Raw genomic sequence first — 19,112 nt, 5'->3', positions numbered from 1 at the left:
CATGACAGGGGGTGGAACTGGCTGGGCTTTAATGTCCCTTCCAACCCAAACCACTCTATGATTCCATGATTCCTGTGGATCCCAATGGGCTGGATCTGTGTGAGACAGTGACCCACCATGAAACCGGAGCACCCAGTAGCTCTCTCAAGGCATGGTGACCCACATGTCTCCAGAAAACAAAGCAGATGCCCATCAACATCTTGTCCCATGTTTCTCTTGGACCTCCTGAAGCAGGAGGACCCCTGCTCTGCCCCCTGCACCGTGCTGGCACTGCAGGGGTGATCTCCTATCCAGCAGTCACGCACAGCTCTGTTTGACCCAATTTCCCAGGATTACACCAGAGGTCAGTGGGTGACTCCTGCATAGGGATTAAGCCCTGTGGCCCTGCCCAGTGCAGCCCCCATGCCCCTGCCAGCCCCCAGGGGATTACACTGCAGTGCCTGCAGATGATCAGGACTAGCCAGCGGTTATTCCAGGAAAGCTGTCTTCTTCAAAACCCTGTGCTGCTGCTGGGAGAAAAAGCCCTGAGAATTGTATAGCTGGAGAAGTGAGGAAGAGCCATTCTCAGGCTGTTGCATTGCTGTAGGTGTGCAAATAAATCTTGTTTGCTGATGACAAGATTTGTTCAGTGAGACCAGGCTTGATGATCTTGGAGGTCTTTTCCAACCTTAATGATTCTGTGATTCTGTCATGTGAGATCTCCTGGACAAAAGAAATACAAACCAGGAACCTGATGGGATTGGAAGGAAAACAATCTGCTTTGCTGTCCCTTCTGTTTTGTGGTGTGCACTCAGGTGCATCTTTAGCTTGGGAGAGCAACTTTTACATGGGTGATAGAGATAGGGCAAAGAGAAACCCTCTTAAACTCAGAGAGGAGAGATGTAGATTAGATATTAGGAAGAAATTATTCCCTGTGAGGGTGATGAGCCCCTGGCACAGGATGCCCAGAGGAGCTGTGGCAGCTCCTGGATCCCTGGAAGTGTCCAAGGCCAGGTTGAAAGGGGATTGGAGCAACCTGGAATAGTGGAAGGTGTCCCTGCCCATGGCAGGGGTGGCACTGGATGAGCTTTAAGGTCCCTTCCAACCCAACCCATTCTGTGATTCCATGACTCTCCTGTCCAGATCAGCTCTCACCCCTGCTCAGAGTGGCTCCTGTCATGACCCTTTGGGTTCTGGACAGCGCTGACAGCAAGAGTTTCAAGAAAACTGTAAACACCCGGTTTTCCAGGCTCCTGCTCTCCATATGGCTGGAGGTGCTCTGAGATCTGTGTTTGGATGGGCTGGCATCGTCCAGACAAGCAGCACTTTAAAACATGTGTACCAGAGAAGAGAGAGAGCTGCTGGCTGCTGACTTAGGAACGAGTTAAGGATACCTCATCCCTTGCTCTTTCAATTAGCGTTTCTAAAGGCCTTTAGGATCGGTGGATAGACAGGGCTATTGAAATGCCATGTTTTATTAGGAATTGATCTCCTGTTAATAGGCTTTAGGCAAATTAGAATGGATTATTTTACTGGAAAATGGAGGGAAATGGGAGGAACGCGCAGTGTCACCGGCCCCTTCCCCATCTTTGCTGGGATCAATAGAGCTCCATCATGCAACCCAAATCAATGGAAAAGCAGGAATAGATGATCATCAGAAGGGCCTGACATTAGATCATACACTGCCTGCTGTGTCCTTTCTCCCTCTCCAAGCCAGGAACAGCAGCCAGTGGTCCTGGCGTCCTCTGGGGAACATTAGGTTCATAAACCAGGGAGGAACTGCTATTGGAAAAGCAATGAAGTATTAGTGGCCCCTGTGCAGTCGTAAGGCTGTGGCTGGGCCCTTCTCAGCGCAGCCTGGATTGATGTGCTGGACTCCAGGGCTGCTTGGCTCTCCTGGAAAAGGTGTTTGCAGATCCTTAATCCAACAGTGAGAAATGATGATGATTTTAGTGAGATGCCCTGCAAGAAGGAGAGGCAGGGACAACAAAGGAAGGATGCCTCAGGGGGTGGGGAGGACAAAGCTTATCCTCCTCTTGCTTTCCTGCCCAAAACATTTTCCCTACTTTCCGAGGCAGTACCACAGTTGTGATTGCTCCCTCACACCCAGGCGGAGGCTGCAGGGTCTGATTCCATGACCTGAAGGATTTTCCCTTTGAAATCCACCCTTGCAATCTTCCTGGCAGCCGTTTAATCCCCTCCCCTGGGAACTGGGGCAATTTCATGGCCAAAATAAGCCACCAGTGTGACTTGAGCGAGAGCTGCTGGAGCAGCGGCTGGAAGCGCTGGGGCAGGAGACGATGAATTCCCTGGAACTTCATCAGCCCAGAGGCTGCTGATGCTGCACAAAAGCAGAGTGGTGGGGAGGGATGGCTTGGAGGAGAGTGCCATGGTTCACCAAGCTCCTCTTCTGCTTAGTTATTCATTTAATTATTTGTAATGACTCTCATCCACCCAGCGTCTGCTCCTGTACCCGCCTGGCCGGTCATCGTGATCCTGCTCCTGACCACGCTCTCAGCAGCCCTGGATGGTTTTCAAGTGCTTTATACAGAGATATTAATTGAAGGGGGCTTTATTTTAACTCTGGTGGGACAGGAATGATGCTCTTGGGTAGGAGGTGATGGTTTTAGAGGAGTAGAAAACAGCTGAGCCCAGTTGGCACAGTGGAAATGATCCTTTTTTTATTTTGGTGCCAGAGAGCAGTCCAAGCTGCTTGGACAAATAAAATAGAAGTGAGGTTGTAGCAGGAGATTGGGTTCAGGAGTGTGTTTCTGAAGTGAGTCTGAAGATAGTTTTGAAGGGACATCTTCCACTAGACCAGGCTGCTCCAAGCCCCATCCAACCTGGCCTTGAACACTTCCAGGGATGGGGCCTGAAAAACCTCTCTGAGTAACCTGTGCCAGTGTCTTTTTCTTGAATAAACCAAAACTGGACAATGTTGGATGCTCTAAACACTGATTCACTCCACGGGATCAGGCTTTGATGGGTCTGGAGTAAAGCTCCTGAAGTACATCTGTGTGGATGGGTTTTAGCGGGAAATGTCACTTTACAGGGAGGAATAACATGCTGACAGAGGTATGTGGCCCTCTCTGGAAGGCAGGTGTTTCTGTTGCTCTGGTGAACTTCAAGATATTTTCTTTTTCGTCATAATCATGATTTATTTTCCAGCAAAGGCACAAAGTGCTTGCTACCACCAATTCCTTCTTTGTCCTCCAACCCCACCACTCTCTCCTGGATCATTTTGAGTCTATCCTCATGATTTGGAGAGGCTTATTGTGTCCCTCGCTTCGATAACTATGTCATACCAACCTCTACGTCCCTCTTAGAAGTGTGGTTGAGGCATCTGCCACCAGCTTGCTGGGGAAACTGTCCTCGAGCATCAGCCTCCCATGGATCCCTCAGCAGCTGGGGAGGTCCAGATAACGCTGACAAGCACCAGCTGAGTGATGGAAGGTATCTTTTACCTTCTTTCATCTCCCAGACCCATGGGCTGCTCGCCAGGATGCCTGTGGGTCTAGCCATGGCCAGGGTGGGAGCTCAGAGAAGGCCAGAGCCTGTGTCTTTAAAGATTAATAGTGTTGTTTGCTCATTAAGGAGATTGTTTTGAAGTCAGCGCTAGCCAGAACATTCGAGTGCAAGCATCTGTTTGCTACTGGGAGAGGATATTTATTGTCTGATACTTCAATGGATGTAAATAAACAGCCAGCCCTAGATAATGTTCAGACAAACAAACAAACAGCTGCCAGAATAGGTCCCTTGGTAGTTGACCTTCGGGAAGCATCATGCTGATGTTTCAATAGCAGCCGGCTCTGCAGAGCTGAGCCCAGTGAGTGAAGCCTTCCAGGAAGAGGAAGGATTAATGTGCAGCCTGAGAGTGCTGGGCCCTGGGAGCTCCCACATGTGTTGGGTTAAGAGAGGACAAGGGAGCTCGGGGTGCTGAGCTGAGCACCTGGGGGTCTAAGGAGTGTGCATGGGCAGGACAGACGTTCAGGAAGTGGGAGCAGGTAGATGATCCTGTGGTGGAGGTGATGGGTGTGTTTGTGGAGTGTGGGTTGTGCTGGACTGAACATTTTGACACACACGTGTGGTCCTGGACCCCCTCACTTGTTGCTTCCCTCCCTCTTGCCTTGCAGAGGAGCTCACGGTTCACAGGCAGCTCCCAGGAGAGATCCCAGCTGGACTGTCAGTCAGGCTCCCATCCCGCAGCCCAAAGAGAACATCTTGAATATAGGAATGCCCATCAGTCAGAAGAAAACTCTATCCATGCCAGCAGCCCAGCTCCAGGTGGCGCTTGTGGCTGATGCCAGCAGAGAAGAGCAAGAACAGAGGGAACAGGTGGTGTGTGCCTCAAACTCCCTGCAGTTGCAAACTTGGGGAGCTTTCTGAGCAGAGATTGAGTCTGAGTCCCTGACTTTAGTGGTGATCACCTGCAGGTTTTGATGAGAATCTTCCCATTTTTCTTTCACTCTTGCTCTTTGATTTTTTTCACCAGCCCAAGTGCCCTGGTTCCAGCAGGAGCCTTGGAGCCAGGAATAAACCTCTAAGAGAAAGTGCAGTTCTGTTGTCTGATGCTCAGGACTGTGAAGAATGTGCAGGGAAGGTGGAGATCATATGGGCTCTGTGCCTGGGGTCCAACATAAGAAAGACAGAGTTTAAGGCAGGTAAAGGGATGTCTGGAGTTTAGGACCAGACTTCTGGCTGCAGTATCCGATCACCACCTCACTGCTGGGGCGGGGCTCGCACGGGCTGTGCAGCGTGGGTTGATGTCTGCCAGATTTTCTGGCCTTTTTCTGAATTTTCCTTTTTCTTAGCTACTAGATTTTACTAGAGAGAGAGGTTTCTGCACTTAGAGCTGTCGGGCTGTGGGTGTGTGAGCACATGTGTGTGTTTGCACGTGTACAGTGCAACGAGCCCTGTCCCTCCCTCCCTCCCTCCCCCTCTGCAAAATAATGACTTTTCAGGCAATTAGGCCAGCAATAGCTGTTAAATCACTTCCGAGTAGCTCTGTATTCCTGGTGTGAAGCCTCTGTAATCTTTTACCTGCACCAAATGCATAGGGGAGATCCCTGGGGGCTGTGCCTCCTGTCTCCATGGTTTGTTAACTCCAGCCGGCTGTTTCTCCAGCCTGCCTCTTCCATCTCCAAGCTTTTTCCCCTCTAATGGGGCCTGGCAAAGGCTGAGGACAGCAACTCAGCCCTGGGGTGATAATTGGCTGCTTACATATCTGGCGGCCTGCAGATCTGACCCTGGTGGTGCTGAAAAATCAAGGTCAAAGCAGCGAAGATGTGAGGTTGGTTTAGCACAGGGATCAGTGGAGAGTGGGGATGCTCTGACGGGAATGAGAAGCCACGAGGGACTGGGGGAGAGGCAGAGTGGAGACAGCAGACAAAGCCCCCTGACTGCTTCCTGAGAGGGAGAATTTGGAGCTGGAAAGCCTTAGTGGAAAAGAGGAAAGGCTCCTGCTGTGGGGGTATTTGATCTGCTCAGGGCAGAGCCCCAACAGGGAGCCTCCTGTGCTCCTCAGCCTGCAGCCCTTCCTGCCTCCTTCCTTTCCCCTGACTGTCCTAAGGGGAATGACTCAGCCCAAGCCGGTTGGCATCTTTGCCCTTGACCTCACGGGTGATTCACATCAGTGTCCACCTTCAAGAAGGAAGACTCAGAGTAGCTGAATTCCTCCATGAGGCACCACGGACATGAGCGAGCCCCTTGCTCCCAGGCAGCCGGAGCTGGTGGGAGTCAGGGATGTTCAGTGCTGGGCTTCAGAGCCCAAATTCTTTGTGTGTCAGGGATGTTCAGTGCTGGGCTTCAGAGCCCGAATTCTTTGTGTGTCAGGGATGTTCAGTGCTGCGCTTCAGGCCCTGACTCCTTGGTGCGTGAGGGATGTTCAGTGCTGGGCTTCAGGCCCTGACCTCTCTGTGTGCTGATGTTGGACGTGTATTGCTGTCACCAGCAGATCCATCAAAATGACAAATTAACTGCAAATCCTCCCATGTCACTGGACCAGCCCAGCAGCCAAGGGCTGCACGTGCTCCCACTTCTGTGGAGGCTGATGGATAACACGTAGCCCTGAGCACCCTCCACACCCTTTGCTGGCACAGAGAGCTCCTCTAACTCCTTTCTGTTTCATTTTCCTTATCTTTCCTGGGGAAATCATATTCCTTTGTTGTCCCACAGCAGGTGAGTACATCAAGGAAGGACAAAGATAACAATCTGTATATCACTGCTATCCCTTTGCTCATACTGAGTTTCCAGACCCTTTATCATTCCCTCTCTTCCCTTCTCTTTGACTTTCTAACACAGAAGATGATTCAGGCTCAGTTTCTTGGCTGAGAGGTTGATACAGAAGGAACAAGTGCAAGGACTGTGCCAGGGAACAGTGGGAACAGGTCTTGACACCATAAGTTCTCCACAGCTTATTTCCTTTGGGTGGGAAGGGTGCTTTTTACTCAGCTGTCCAACTGCAGACTGGGAATCTTTGGTCAGGAAGAAATGGAGATCATGATGTGGGGCATGACAGAGATCTCCTACAACTTTGTTTCTTTTAGGGAAAGGTACTGCGATGTTTGTGTTACTGCAGGATAGAACATTTTCAGCAAGTGAGAGGCAACACATGGGAAACAGAGAGAGAGATCAGGAATGTGGATGCCTCTCTGAAACATGACTGTGGGGTTTGCTGCTGCACAGAGCCTCACAAAATCCAGAAGAATTCCTGTGAATAGCTCCTTTATCCTGTCTTGTTCTATATTGAAAGGGATTGCAAACCTTCTCCAGCAGCTTTTGAGCCCAAACTCTAGAAACTGTTTTTAAGCAGGTAAAGAAAAGTCTGTTGTTTTCTGCTTTTTCTTCTGTATCACTGGATCATTGTCAGGGATAGACCGGGACTGTGTGTCTGCTTCCTCCTCATAATCCCAGTTATTGATGTCCCTAAGTGACACCCTGTTATGAGATGTGTCTGGAATCATAAGGTGCCACATTCGTGCAGGACTGATTTCAATATCTGATCTATGCAATCAGCAAGAGAAATAGTCTGTGTTGCACTGAGCACTCTGCAATAATAAATTGCCCCGTGGAACATTAGCAATAAGAGCAATAATATTATCTGAGTCGCATTCGAGTGAGTCAGCCCTGCAGATTTGTGTGTTTTTTTATCATCTGCTCATCACCACCACAGATTCTTCCCTCGTGCCATCATTTTGAGCATGGTAGATTTGTCCAGGCAGTGACAGGAGCACAGTGACAGTGCCAGATAAAAGTGAGAAGGCTCTGCATTGTTCTTACAGTGCTCTTGAGTTGATGGGACCAGCAGAAGTGATGAAATCTGCTTTACCCTTTCTGTGAGGAGGCTGGGGAAAATTCAGTTTGTGTTGACAGTGGTTGTTGTCTGAAAGACCCAGGCCACAATACATTTGTCCAATGATTATTTTGTGTATATATTTTATCAATAGATATATATTACTGTGAGGGTGGTGAGAGAGAAGGTTGCTCAGACAAGTTGTGGCTGCCCCTGGATCCCCGGAAGTGTCCAAGGCCAGGCTGGATGGGGCTTGGATCAACCTGGGATAGTGGGAGGTGTCCCTGCCCATGGCAGGGGTTGGAGTGAGATGGTCTTTAAGGTCCCTTTCAACCCAAATCATTCTGAGGTTCTGTGATTATTTGTTTTCAGTGGAAGGAGGAAAAATCCTCACATTCTCCCTCTGTTTTTGTTGTTGCTGCACAGATCCGTGTGGATGGCACCACCAAGAACACGCTGGAGTATGAGATCGTGCAGGTGGTGGACACTGGCCCCGTCCTCCGGGACATGGCCTTCTCCATGGACCATGAGCACCTCTACATCATGTCTGAGAAGCAGGTAAGGACCTCCATCAAGTCCATGGTGCTTTAAAAACCTTTTAGCTCCATCGTGCTGTGGACATCAGGGCTGCCCATGAATCCGGGCAGTGACCACAGTTCCTACAAGGATGTGCTTTGTTGTTGACCTCAGGATTTTTATGCTCATAAATCCATGGCATTTATACTCTTTTGCAATATTGAGGGGCCTGGGGCACAGAACTAAGGGGGCAGGAGCCACCCCCAGGGTTGCTTTGTCCTGCTGGCTGCAGGACAAGGAGTTGCTGCTGCGTTGTTCTCCACCCTCACCCAAACGGCGGCTGCATCTGCCACAGACACAGGAAGGTGTAACACTGAATGATTTGGCTCTAACTGGAGTTTTTGGAGAGGCTGGAGCCTCCTTGGGACACAGTGGGCAAGAGTGTAGGATGCTGCCTGCCAGGGTGCAGGCCAAGCTTAGTGTGGTGTTCCTGTTGTATTATTAGTATTATGATTGAAAATGCTGGCAGCCAGATTCCAGGGAAGGACCAATCTGGGTGTTCAACATGGAATCCTTGCTGATTTCTTGGCCTTGGGAAGTTTGCTGCTCGGGATGGGAGTAGGAGGAGGAACTACTTTTACATGAAAAATCCATCATTTATAATTAGTCCTGTGGGTGTGCAGGATTACTTGAGCTATCATACCTGGTTGATTCACAGATGCTCATGAGGAGCTTTAAATCCACCAAAAGAATGGGGGCAATGAGGAATTGTGGTGAGGTGATGGCAGTTTCCCTACAGTGCCACTTCAGTGGAAGCCACCAGTCTGAGTGGGACATGTTCACCCATACATGTTCAATGGTCTATTAACAAGTGTTACTGGTTATATTTTCTAATCTATGAGGGTCATTTCTTCTGCTCACATCACTTTATTTTAAATGTTCTGTGATGTCTCCGACCATTTTTCTCTACCGTGGATATTTATACCTAAAATTTGGTGTGGGGAGAGGAGCAACTCGGTAAATTCCTCCTGATTAAAGAGGCCAAGAGGTGCAATAACTCAGGAGAAAGGACAGGATGACAGAGCTGGGATTCCTTCTCATCTGCTCCAAGCTGGGCCAGGATGGGATGTCACTTCCAGTCCTGAAGTGAAAACAGTTCTGGTTGCTTTTTGTGATGGGGTGGGAAGCTGGAGGCAGGTGATGCCCGAGATCCTGCAAGACTTTGAGCATGACACCATTCCTTTTCCTCATGCTTTTACTGTCTGGGTCCTTTCTTTTTCCTTCTGCATGGAATGGGGATCCTTGTGGGTCAAAGCCCTGGAGCAGCACAATGAATGCCCCAATAAGCAACCCACTGATATCAGGTTTGCTCAGTGTCCTTTTTGTGCAGGCCCATTTGAGGTCACCTCAGACACCATGGCTGACTTTGCACAGCCCTTCAGATTTACAGAGACTCCCAGGGGCTGTCTCAAACCTCTGGGGAAAAGGGCAGTGGGACAGCAACATCCATTCCCTCACATCCTTAAAACATGAAATCTGGAACTAGAGGAACAATTACTTTTTCCTCCAGAGACTTCCAAAAACTTATTCTTGCTGGTCCAGTGACTACCTGCACTTCCCTGACCATTACAGCATGAGCAGATTCATTTTGTGCTTGGCTGTTCCAAAGCACAGGTTTTATCTGGTGTTTTTAGGGCCCCAAGCCCTGTAGAGAGCTCAGGAGCTCTGAGCCCCTTGTGATTTATCAATCATCTCCTCCCACCCATCTTTGACGCCCATGGGTGTCTGTATGAGAGAGGCTGGTGAAAAAGGCAGGGAGTGTTGTTATTTAAAATCTGATGTGAGCCTGTGAAACACTCAGCACTACATCAGCCTTTGCCCAAATCTGATTTTATCTGAGGCAGGTGAGTGACAGCACTGCCAACACAGCACTACAGTCACTACCTGTGTGCTCATGATAGAACACACTTCAGTGCTAGAATAAATTCATATTTGTAGAGCCTCAGTGAGTGGGTGCAGGGGTTTGCCTTTGCTGGAGGCAGGATTATGAACAGGCTGCCCTTAGGGAGCAAATATCCCACCCACTCTACAAGCCATGTACTAGTCTTTTATAAAAGGGTGAAGATCTGACTTATCAGAGGTTTTCACTGCCCACAGTGGTTTTGGGAGGTCTGGGGAGATGAGGGACAGGGGTTTGATGGCTTGACCTGACCTTTTCAAAGATAGACAGGCACCAGGGCTTGTGCCATCCCTGGGGAAGGAGGAGGTTTCTCCTCCCTCTGTCTGCTGGGCTCAACCCTGTCTGTGCCCCAGGGATAAGAGTGGTTCTGTTATTACCTGTGTAGTTATTAAAAGCTGTTTTCATGGAATAATGGAATCATTCAGGTTGGAAAAGGCCTCTAAGATCATAAACCTTTGGCCAAATACCCCTGTGCCCACTAAACCACGTAGTGAAGTGCCACTTCTACTTGTTTTCTGAACACTTCCAGGGATGGTGACTCCACCACTGCCCTGGGCAGCCTCTTCCAATACTTAACCACTCTTTCACTGATGAAATTTTTCCTAATATCCAACCTAAGCCTCCTCTGGTGCAGCTTGAGGCCATTTGCTCTTGTCCTATCACTGGCTGCCTGGGAGAAGACCCAGACCCCCACCTCACTACAACCTCTTTACAGGGAGCTGTGAAGAGCAGTGAGGTCCCCCAAGCCTCTTTTTCTCCTGGCTAAACAGCTCCGGCTCCCTCAGCCACTCCTCACAGGACTTGTACTCCAAACCTTATGGTTTTGCCAGACTTGGCACTATCTCTCACCAGCCCCCCACAAGAATGGAAGCTCTGGTGATAAAGCCAATTTCTCCAGTTTGTCCCAGTCTTATCACAGCTCTGGACATCCCAGCAAGGCACCCTTTAACCTGGAACACCTAAAACAAGCTGTCACTATAAATCTGGATACAAGAAGCAGCTTTCTCATGCTGCCAGAATAATGCCCTGGCCTTTTTAAGGTCAACTTGTGCATGGGAGTGTTTTCCTCAGTGAACTTGGGGGTCCTTGTGTTGCCTGTGGGGGTTTTCCTCTGGAGCTGAACTCCCTGGGCTCCAAGGGAGACAGAACCCAGCTTAGCCTTGGAGTCTTAGGCTGAAACAAGTCCTTCCTTGCAGCTCCTCTGGACACTGAGAGGTGACAAGCAGCACTTGCCCACTCAATCAGACGTGCAATTCCCTCAGGAGCAGGATGCAACAGCTTTTCACCATTATTTGGAAATATATATTTTATAGGGAGAGTGATTGAAAGAGGGAGAAGAGATTTGTCACTGAAACCCAGAGGCAGAGCATACAAAGATTCCCTCATTTCCCAGAGCTGTGGACATCTCTGTGCTTTAGGTGTGAACATGTTTCAAGTCCCTGTTGGCAGCACAGGGAAAGGTTGGTGCACACATGGGATCTGTCAGGACTGATCTGGAGATCATCCCTTTAACTCCAGCCTTCACAAACACTCTGAGGGAGCTACAGACACTATCCCAGCTTGCTCCAAGCCCTATCCAGCCTGACCTTGGACCTTCCAGTGGTGGGACAGCCACAGCTTCTCTGGCAGCCTGTGCCAGAGATCATCACCCTCACAGCCAAGAGAACTTCTTCCTAATATTCAATCTGAACCTACTCACTCTGTCTGAAGCCATTCCCCCCCCGTCCTGTCACTACATGCTCTGTAAATCTCCTCCCCAGATTTCTTGTATCAGTTCATTGGAGGCTGGGACTGTTTCTTTCTCCTTTTCCAGTTTCTGGTGTGCAGACAGAAGAACCCTGTGCCTCACATTTCGATCTCAGGGGATGAGGAGCAGATGGGAAATGCTGGGGGAACAGGAGGGTCTCTGCTGCAGCTTTTCTGCTCCTCATCACACATTCCTGTGCTTCCTTGAGTCCCTCTTCCTCACCTAATCATCTCTGAATTTCTTTCTCTTCTCATCTGAGAAGCTCCCTGGAACTCTTTGCAGAGATTGAGATAATTCTTTCACCCCTTTCACATTCTCCCTTCCCTCTCCCTCTGATCCTTTGCAGCCCTTCCCTCTCATTTCCAGGCTTGCACTTGCTTGTGCATCACTCCTGCATTCCTGGCATCCCTGCTCCTTTGCTCTCTCCTCTCCCAGCTGTCTCCACACTGCTGACTGACCATGTCTCCTTGTTTCCTTGCTGCTCAAGTGTTGACACACCCACAGAGCGCACCTCTGCATGCCAGGAGGTGCAGGATGCTCGTTCCCCTGGCTCTGGACTGACATTTGGAAGGTCACCCACATCACCCACTAAATAACTCTGTTTCAGCACGTTGGACTCCTGGGTCTCTCCCAGTATTTTGCAAAGCTGATGCGACACATGGAAGCAACTCCGAGACACAGGAATCTCAGCTCTTCCCTGTGATATAGAGGGATCAAAGGGAAGAGCTGGAGAAAATAACCTTAAAGGCTCAAAATCCAGAAGGTAAAGCACAAGAGGTGTCAAATTCATATTAAATCTCAAGGATTTGAGCTTTCTCTTACTTTTGATTTACTATTGGTTAGGGAAGACTGTTCTGCAACCAGGTTCTGAGCAACCTTGTGTTACTTATGAGCAGCTTTACCCATCCCTGGAAGTGTCCAAAGCCAGGTTGGACAGGGCTTGGAGCAACCTGGGATAGTGGAAGGTGTCCCTGCCCATGGCAGGGAGTGATATGGGATGGTCTTTAATGTCCCTTATAAAACCATTCCATGATTCTGTGTTTGCCTCAAGGAAGGAGATTTGCTGTCCCTCTCTGTGCAGGCAGGTTTGTTCCGTGGGTCAGCTTCACGCTCTGGTGGAAAGTTGTGCTTTTCCCCTGTAAATTAGCAGAAAGTCACCCACAATCTGCGAATAAATCACATCTGTGCAGTGCTATCATTCCCTAAAACCATTACAGTGTGTCAGAGGTGAGACTGGGTAGGGTCATGCGTAGCAGAAGCAGATGGGTATTTTGGAGGCTCTTTTAAACTTTGGCAGCGAAATATCAAATAAATATGTACTTCAACTAAAGCGTGGCAGAAAGCACATTTGGTAAAAATTAAGTAACAGTACTGCAAATCATGTTGACAGGGTCTTTTTGGCCTTTCTGTGTCTGTTTCTCATTAAAATGGGGAAGGCTTATACCTATTTGTCTCCTGAGATTTATTCTTCTCCCCTCTGCCGCTGAGTCACTATCAGCAGCAGAATTTTTGTTTGCAAATTAGCTGCTGAAGAGGAGGGGGTGTCTGGCCAGTTTACTTCTGATTTCATGACCACTGATTAAAATCTTGTCTGCTGCTTATGTTATTGTATCAATTAGTTAAAGCAATCATTAATAACTTTGCTTAATTATGGCTTAATTTCCTCAAATGTGGTCTTTGCACAAGATATCAAGCGGCATTAACTCCTGGGTTTGGAGTGGCTGTTTCCAGGGGATTTTGTCAGTTTGAGGCTGTCCCCAGAAACACTGGCTCGAGATCACAAGCTTTAAAAATAACTCGAGAGGTTTTTTTTCCTTTCAATTTGCATTTGTTTGTTTGTGAGCCATCAGGTTGTGTGCAGACCATGTTTTTCATCATTGGGCCAGAACCAGAAAAAGCAGAAATGGCGTTTTTTGAAAACAGGAAGCTGGGATTGTCTAATAGGTGTGACGTCTTGACCTGGGGATTTAAAAGCAGCAGAGACACCCAGAAACTGTAAATTTTGGGGCTGTTGTTGCAGGTTTCTGTTGTTCTGCTGTCTTGGAGTATTGATTTAGAAGGGGCTGTGAAAGGTGACCACTGTGCACATCCGCTCTTTGGATGACTCTTTGGTCTTCTGCAGGATTTCACTACTCAGCTTCTGGAAGGATATTGGCAGCATCATCTCTTCCTTGGACTAATTATCAGGCAGTTAGGAAGAAATTTTTGGCTGTGAGGGTGATGAGGCCCTGGTACAGGTTGCCCAGAGAAGCTGTGGCTGCCCCTGGATCCCTGGAAATGTCCAAGGCCAGGTTGGACAGAGCTTGGAGCACCCTGGGATAGTGGAAGGCGTCCCTGCCCATGGCAGGGGATGGCACTGGATGATCTTTAAGGTCCCTTCCAACCCAAACCATTCCATGATTCCATAATTGGCTGTTCCTAAACCAGACTGACATCCTAGGTAAGATAAGGGCCACCAGAGCTTCTAAGAGGCCCAAAACATGATTGAATTCACTGTCTTTGCAAAAATGTGTCACATTCATCTCCCTCTAAATCCTCCAAAGAAGAGGACTCCAAACCGCCCATTTCCTTGCCAGCTGCCCTGCTCTTGGGCAGTCCTGCACAAAATTGATAGGGAAGAGCCGTTCCTAGAGTTCACTCAATCCCTATCAAGCAATGAGTGTAATCCCAGTTGGCAGCAAAGGCAACTTTTGTTCTCTTTGATTGTTCTTTCCTGCCCCTAAATACCCCTCATTACCCTCAGCAATATCAGAGGCTGAACTCCGCTCTCCCTCACATTTGCTTTCACCTAATTAAGGGCCTGTTAAATAAGGTCAGATGACCTCTGAGAAATGTCTGAATAGATGGAAAATCCTGCATGGATGCTCAGCTAAGGATGGAAAAGACACCGTGTGAGTCCCTGTGTTTCTCAGCCAAGAATGATAAAAGTGATTTGGCCCACTGGCAAAACCGCAGCGCATTGTGCTGCTGACTCTCTTGAAATAATTCTTCATCAGCAAAAGGCAAATTATTGCAAAAAGTCATAATTTAGCTTGATTTTAACTCGTTTGCTGCTTTCGTGTGGGTGTTTGGAGTAAGATGGGATAATTCAGGGAGCAGGGAGTTCCTTAACCTCCTGCTGTGTTGGTTGTGTGCTCCAGAAGAGATGTGAATAACTGACAAAGCTGAGCTGAGCAGGAAAGGAACAGATTCAAGGTCTTGGAGGTGCCCCAAATGAGTCCTTCATGGCAAGGGAAGAAATTCCACTTGGGGCTGTCTCCGTCCCATGAGATACACAGGCAGCTGGAATTCCATCTCTTACTGTCCCTCAGCCTTGGGCTTTTCACACTTGAATTGAGCCCTTTCTATGCTTTGGAAATGCTTTTGTGAGCCAGTTGGTGCTGTATGGAAGTGCCCCACTTTGCCTGAAAACCAGGACTATGCAAAGCGCACTGGGGAGGAGGAAGGGCTGGGAGACAGTGCAGGATTTGGGAGACCTGGAGTCATTCCCTGCCTTGCTCACAGAGTCCAGGCATTCTCAGACACATGGTGTGATTCTTAGGGTGGTCCTGTGCAGGCCAGGAGTTGGACTTGATGATCCTTCCAAGCCAGGACATTCTAGGAATTTATGATTCAATGACATCACCTGTGGGCAAACCTCTGTAACTCCAGGTGTTCTGAAGGTACAGGAGATATTTCCAAGATCAGGACCTCTTTTGGAACTCTCTGCGACACCTGCCAATGACTATTGAAAACTCAGCTCTCCTCCTGACCTGTGTGCATGCCCTGATGAGAGCTGGAAAGCTCTGTAGGATCCCAAAGTTCAGAGGGACTTTTGCTTTGTCCCCATCAGATCTGAGCTTTGCTGAGTATCAGAGCGGAAAACGCTCCTTCAGAGAATAATTTGTAGCCACCCTGTCCTCTAAATGACATGAGTTAAAGCTTCCTTGATCCCATCTAGAGGAACCTTGACAAGCCCAAGCTGTGTGGAGAGGACCAGCAGGGAGCAGTTTGACAGTTGTTCACTGGAGGGAAGGATTTCATACAAAATGCAGGTCGGGACCCCTTTGCTGTATGCTCGGCCTTGCTGATCCATGCCAGAACCCTGTCTCTTCCAGGCCTGCTCCATCCCAGAGAAACGGCTTCCCTGCAAGCACATTGCATTAATCACTGCATCCAGCTGTGGGGGAGGATCTGCAACTGCTGCAGTTCTTTGAGTTCATGGATCTTAGTCGTGAACGGAGTCTAAACCTTGCCTGCTGGCAGGACATGAATTCCTGTAACTCTGGGTCAGGACACTGCTGGTGAAATTTTGGAGCTGATGAGCAGTGGGGCAGAGTGACAGATCCTTGTTGTGCCTGTGACAGAGCAGAGCACCAGGGCTGAGTCTGGATTACCCCTGGGCCAGGATTTGGGGTGCACTTAGTCCACATTAACACAGTTTAGTGCCTTTCCCATAAAAGACCCGTGTTCAGACACAGTGGTGTCATATTTGTGCCTGAACTCTCCAGTTGTATCCTTGTCTACGCGTTCAATATTTGAGGGTAGAACCACAGCTTTCCCAGTGCCATCTGTGGATCTGCATTTGGCTTGAGCTGCAACTGAACTAATGTCAGCATTCATCTCTGAGCCTGCCAAAAAGCCATGTCCCCATGCCAGGATAGTTCCTCCACAGGCTGCTCTAAGGAGCAGCACAGGAGCTGGAGGATTCTCAGAAGGTTCCGAGGGTGCTGTGTTATCTAGAGGATGGTTTAAATCGCCTTTGGGATTCCTTGCCTTGAGGTATTCATGTGGGTGACACCACTGAAGGGCTTTGTCTGGCACCAGGACATGAGGAACGGGATGGGTCATTCAGTCTAACCAGGTCTCCTTCCTCCTGTACCATGTTTTTTAAGTTTTAATTGCTCTAATTCATGGGGCTCTGCTGACAGCTCCCGCCTGCCTTGCACAGGGGACAGAAAATAAGAAAGGGTGGAGGAAGGAGTGAGCAGAAATGCAAAAGGCACTTGCAGAGTCATTCCCTGGGTGAGGAGAGGCAGGAACTATCGATCCTGGGGAGCGGGTGACGGGTGGGAAGCCATGGAGACGTGTCCCCTGGGGCACGGTGCTGCCCAGCACACGGCCTGAGGGTCACCTGGCACTATTGATTGCGGTGCTGTTCCTCTGTGGAGTCAAACACAGGCTGCTCAGTACAGCTGCTGTGCTGTCCTGGGAAAAAGGAGGTGCATGTGTGGAGTTTAATGCATCCCTCTCATGTTTTAAACAAAAAACCCCCCACTCCTGTCTCCCTGAGTCCTGTGAGGCTGGTAGGTTGTGTTTTCAGCTAGGAATAGGTCAGAGTATTAAGGGCAGCTCAAGGAATTTAGCTGGAAATCTGAAAATCTCCCTCCTCCCTTCCCCCAGCCCCTGACCCTGTAACAGACCCAGAAGAAGGGGAGAAGAAAGAGGAAACCTAAGAAGCTGGTGATTACATGTGAAGCCTGGCAGATCTGTAATCCTGGACTCCATTAAACATCTGTCTGCTCCAATCTCCCTGACAGCCAGGTCTCCTCCTCTCGCTGCCTCGCACAGATCCTGCATTTGCAAGTCACTCCCAGGCACCGGTTGTTAATCATCATCTCCTGCCTTGGTGTTCCCCAGCCCAGGCTGGGCACCAGAGCTCCCAGAGGGGAGGATTTGGGCAGGACAGTGCCCATGGCTCGGAGCTACAGGCACATCCACATGTCTTGGGTTGGAGCTTTTCCATCTAACACATCCTTGAGTGCTTTCCCGGATCAGTGCCCAGTGCCTGTCTGGGACTGTTCTCTTAATTATTGCATTTTAAACATGCTTCCAAACTTGTTTCCATTACAGGCTCCTGTGTCTTACGACTTTCTTTGAGGCAAGTATTTGCTCTCTTGGGGCATTTCCTTGCACCATAAGTGCACAGAATTATCATTTTCTAATGCATTTTCTATTTTTCATGTGATATCCCTGAACTCCTCAGCACACTCCATGTTAGTGGATTAATAGGAATTTCATTGTAAGACTCAGGGACAAATTTTTTCAGTGCTCCAGAGTTTGCTGTGTCTTCTGCACTCATGGCTTTGAGTCTTTCTTGCTGTAAGGCCTCTGCTAAATATCTTTCATCACTTTCTATTACTTGATACAGTCATCATCATCATATATATAGTAGGAACTGGAAAATGAAATCCATTCCACAACCTGCCCTTGAAAGGAAAACTGGCTTTTATGTTCTTTTCTATTAAAAAAAACCCCTTTAAAGTCATACTGTAATGTTATTTTTTCCCCCTTTTTCCCAGGGTTTGAGTTTTCTTCCTAGTTTTGTGATTTTCCAGTTTGTGATTGGAGACAAGAGTACTCATCTACCCTGAAAATTATTTTCTTGTTTTATTTCCTAACTGGATGAAGAAGTAATGGGAATCCTAGAGATCTAAATTAGTCTGTCTTGCTTTGTCATTTGTTTTTGGGTTTGGTTTTTTTTGTTTTGTTTTTGGTTTTTTTTTTCTTTAGAAAGATATTCTGAACCAGCAATCTGAGCGCTTGGTCAATACTCTGCTGTATTTTAGTTTGTAGTGTAAGCTTGGCTTTCACAGCCACTTGTGTTTGGGTGGTTGGGAAGATTTGAGGGGACAGAAAAATCCGTGCAGAAAGTTGTGTGGGTGAATCAGTGGGTGTTTGCCTGCCTCCTCAGTGGATGTTGCATGTGGACACGACAATTCCTCTGCCAAATGTCCCACGTGTCATTGCTTGGATAAAGGCTGAGTTAAGATTTTTTGAAATAATGTTTTTTTTAAAATAATAGTCCTTAAACTTTTAGCTTTACTGTCTCATCCCAGTTGCAGCACTTCTCACATCATTCCTAGGAATCCGTTCCTTTAATTCACCTCCTGAATTCACTTTTCCCTTGGTCCTGAGCTCCTGCATAAATACCTGCTCTTGTGTCCCTCCTCTGAGAGTCTGGGTTTATGGATGCCTTCATGATGGATTTATAACTTGCAAAGCCCTTTGGATTTCTCTAGGATGAAAGACAGTGTTTGTACAAGATCCCTGCCCTCATGACATAATTTGGGAAGCTTTCTCTGGAAGGAACCTTCCAAGCACTTGTGAGTTCACGTGTCAGTAGTTTCTGCCCCTAAGAGCAAAGGTAACTCACGTGTTCCTTCCAAGCATCCCACCAGGAATGTGTTTTGCTGGAGTATGGACTCCAGGGTGATTCACATAATTCATGTTGGATTCACAGAGCACTGGAAAGAAGGAGATGTTTGCACTGACCTGGGCTCCATCAGGACAAAGCTTCCTTTATTCCCACTATATCCTTCTTTTATTCCATTTATTGGTTAAATGCAATAAAACAGGGAACAGTTTCTGGCAGTGAAGCCAAATGCTGCCTTGTGCCTGTAGATCTCCGCTTTCTTCCTGTCCCAAAAAAAGGATAACTCCATTCAAATTGGTAGGGAATAAACCCAAGCCATTCCTGGACACCGAGAGGTTTCCTCTTTCCCTCCAAGAGCGTTATCTCCCCCTGAGACTTCCACCTCAGGCCATGAACTGGCAGCTTGGTCATTATGACCCACTTGGCAGTGACTGATTGTGGGGATCTCTTTTGCTGCAGAAAATGTGGAACTGATTGTCTGGGC

The 19,112-nt window shown here is 48.3% G+C and overlaps 1 protein-coding gene across 5 annotated transcripts in view; it reads left to right on the top strand.

Moving 5' to 3' along the window:
- Nucleotides 1-19,112, top strand: part of PLXNA4 (plexin A4) — a 424,624-nt gene that overhangs the window by 205,594 nt on the left and 199,918 nt on the right. For all 5 annotated transcript variants that reach the window (XM_032105547.1, XM_032105545.1, XM_032105546.1 and 2 more), the window contains exon 4: nt 7,697-7,828. In XM_032105547.1, the coding sequence (XP_031961438.1) occupies nt 7,697-7,828 (132 nt within the window). The remainder of the gene's footprint in view (nt 1-7,696; nt 7,829-19,112) is intronic.

This window comes from Corvus moneduloides, chromosome 4 (genome assembly GCF_009650955.1).
Source record: "Corvus moneduloides isolate bCorMon1 chromosome 4, bCorMon1.pri, whole genome shotgun sequence".
In the NCBI taxonomy this organism is placed as follows: Eukaryota; Metazoa; Chordata; class Aves; order Passeriformes; family Corvidae; genus Corvus; species Corvus moneduloides.
Note: the sequence above shows the minus strand (reverse complement) of the source record. Positions and strands in the feature narration are given on the sequence as shown.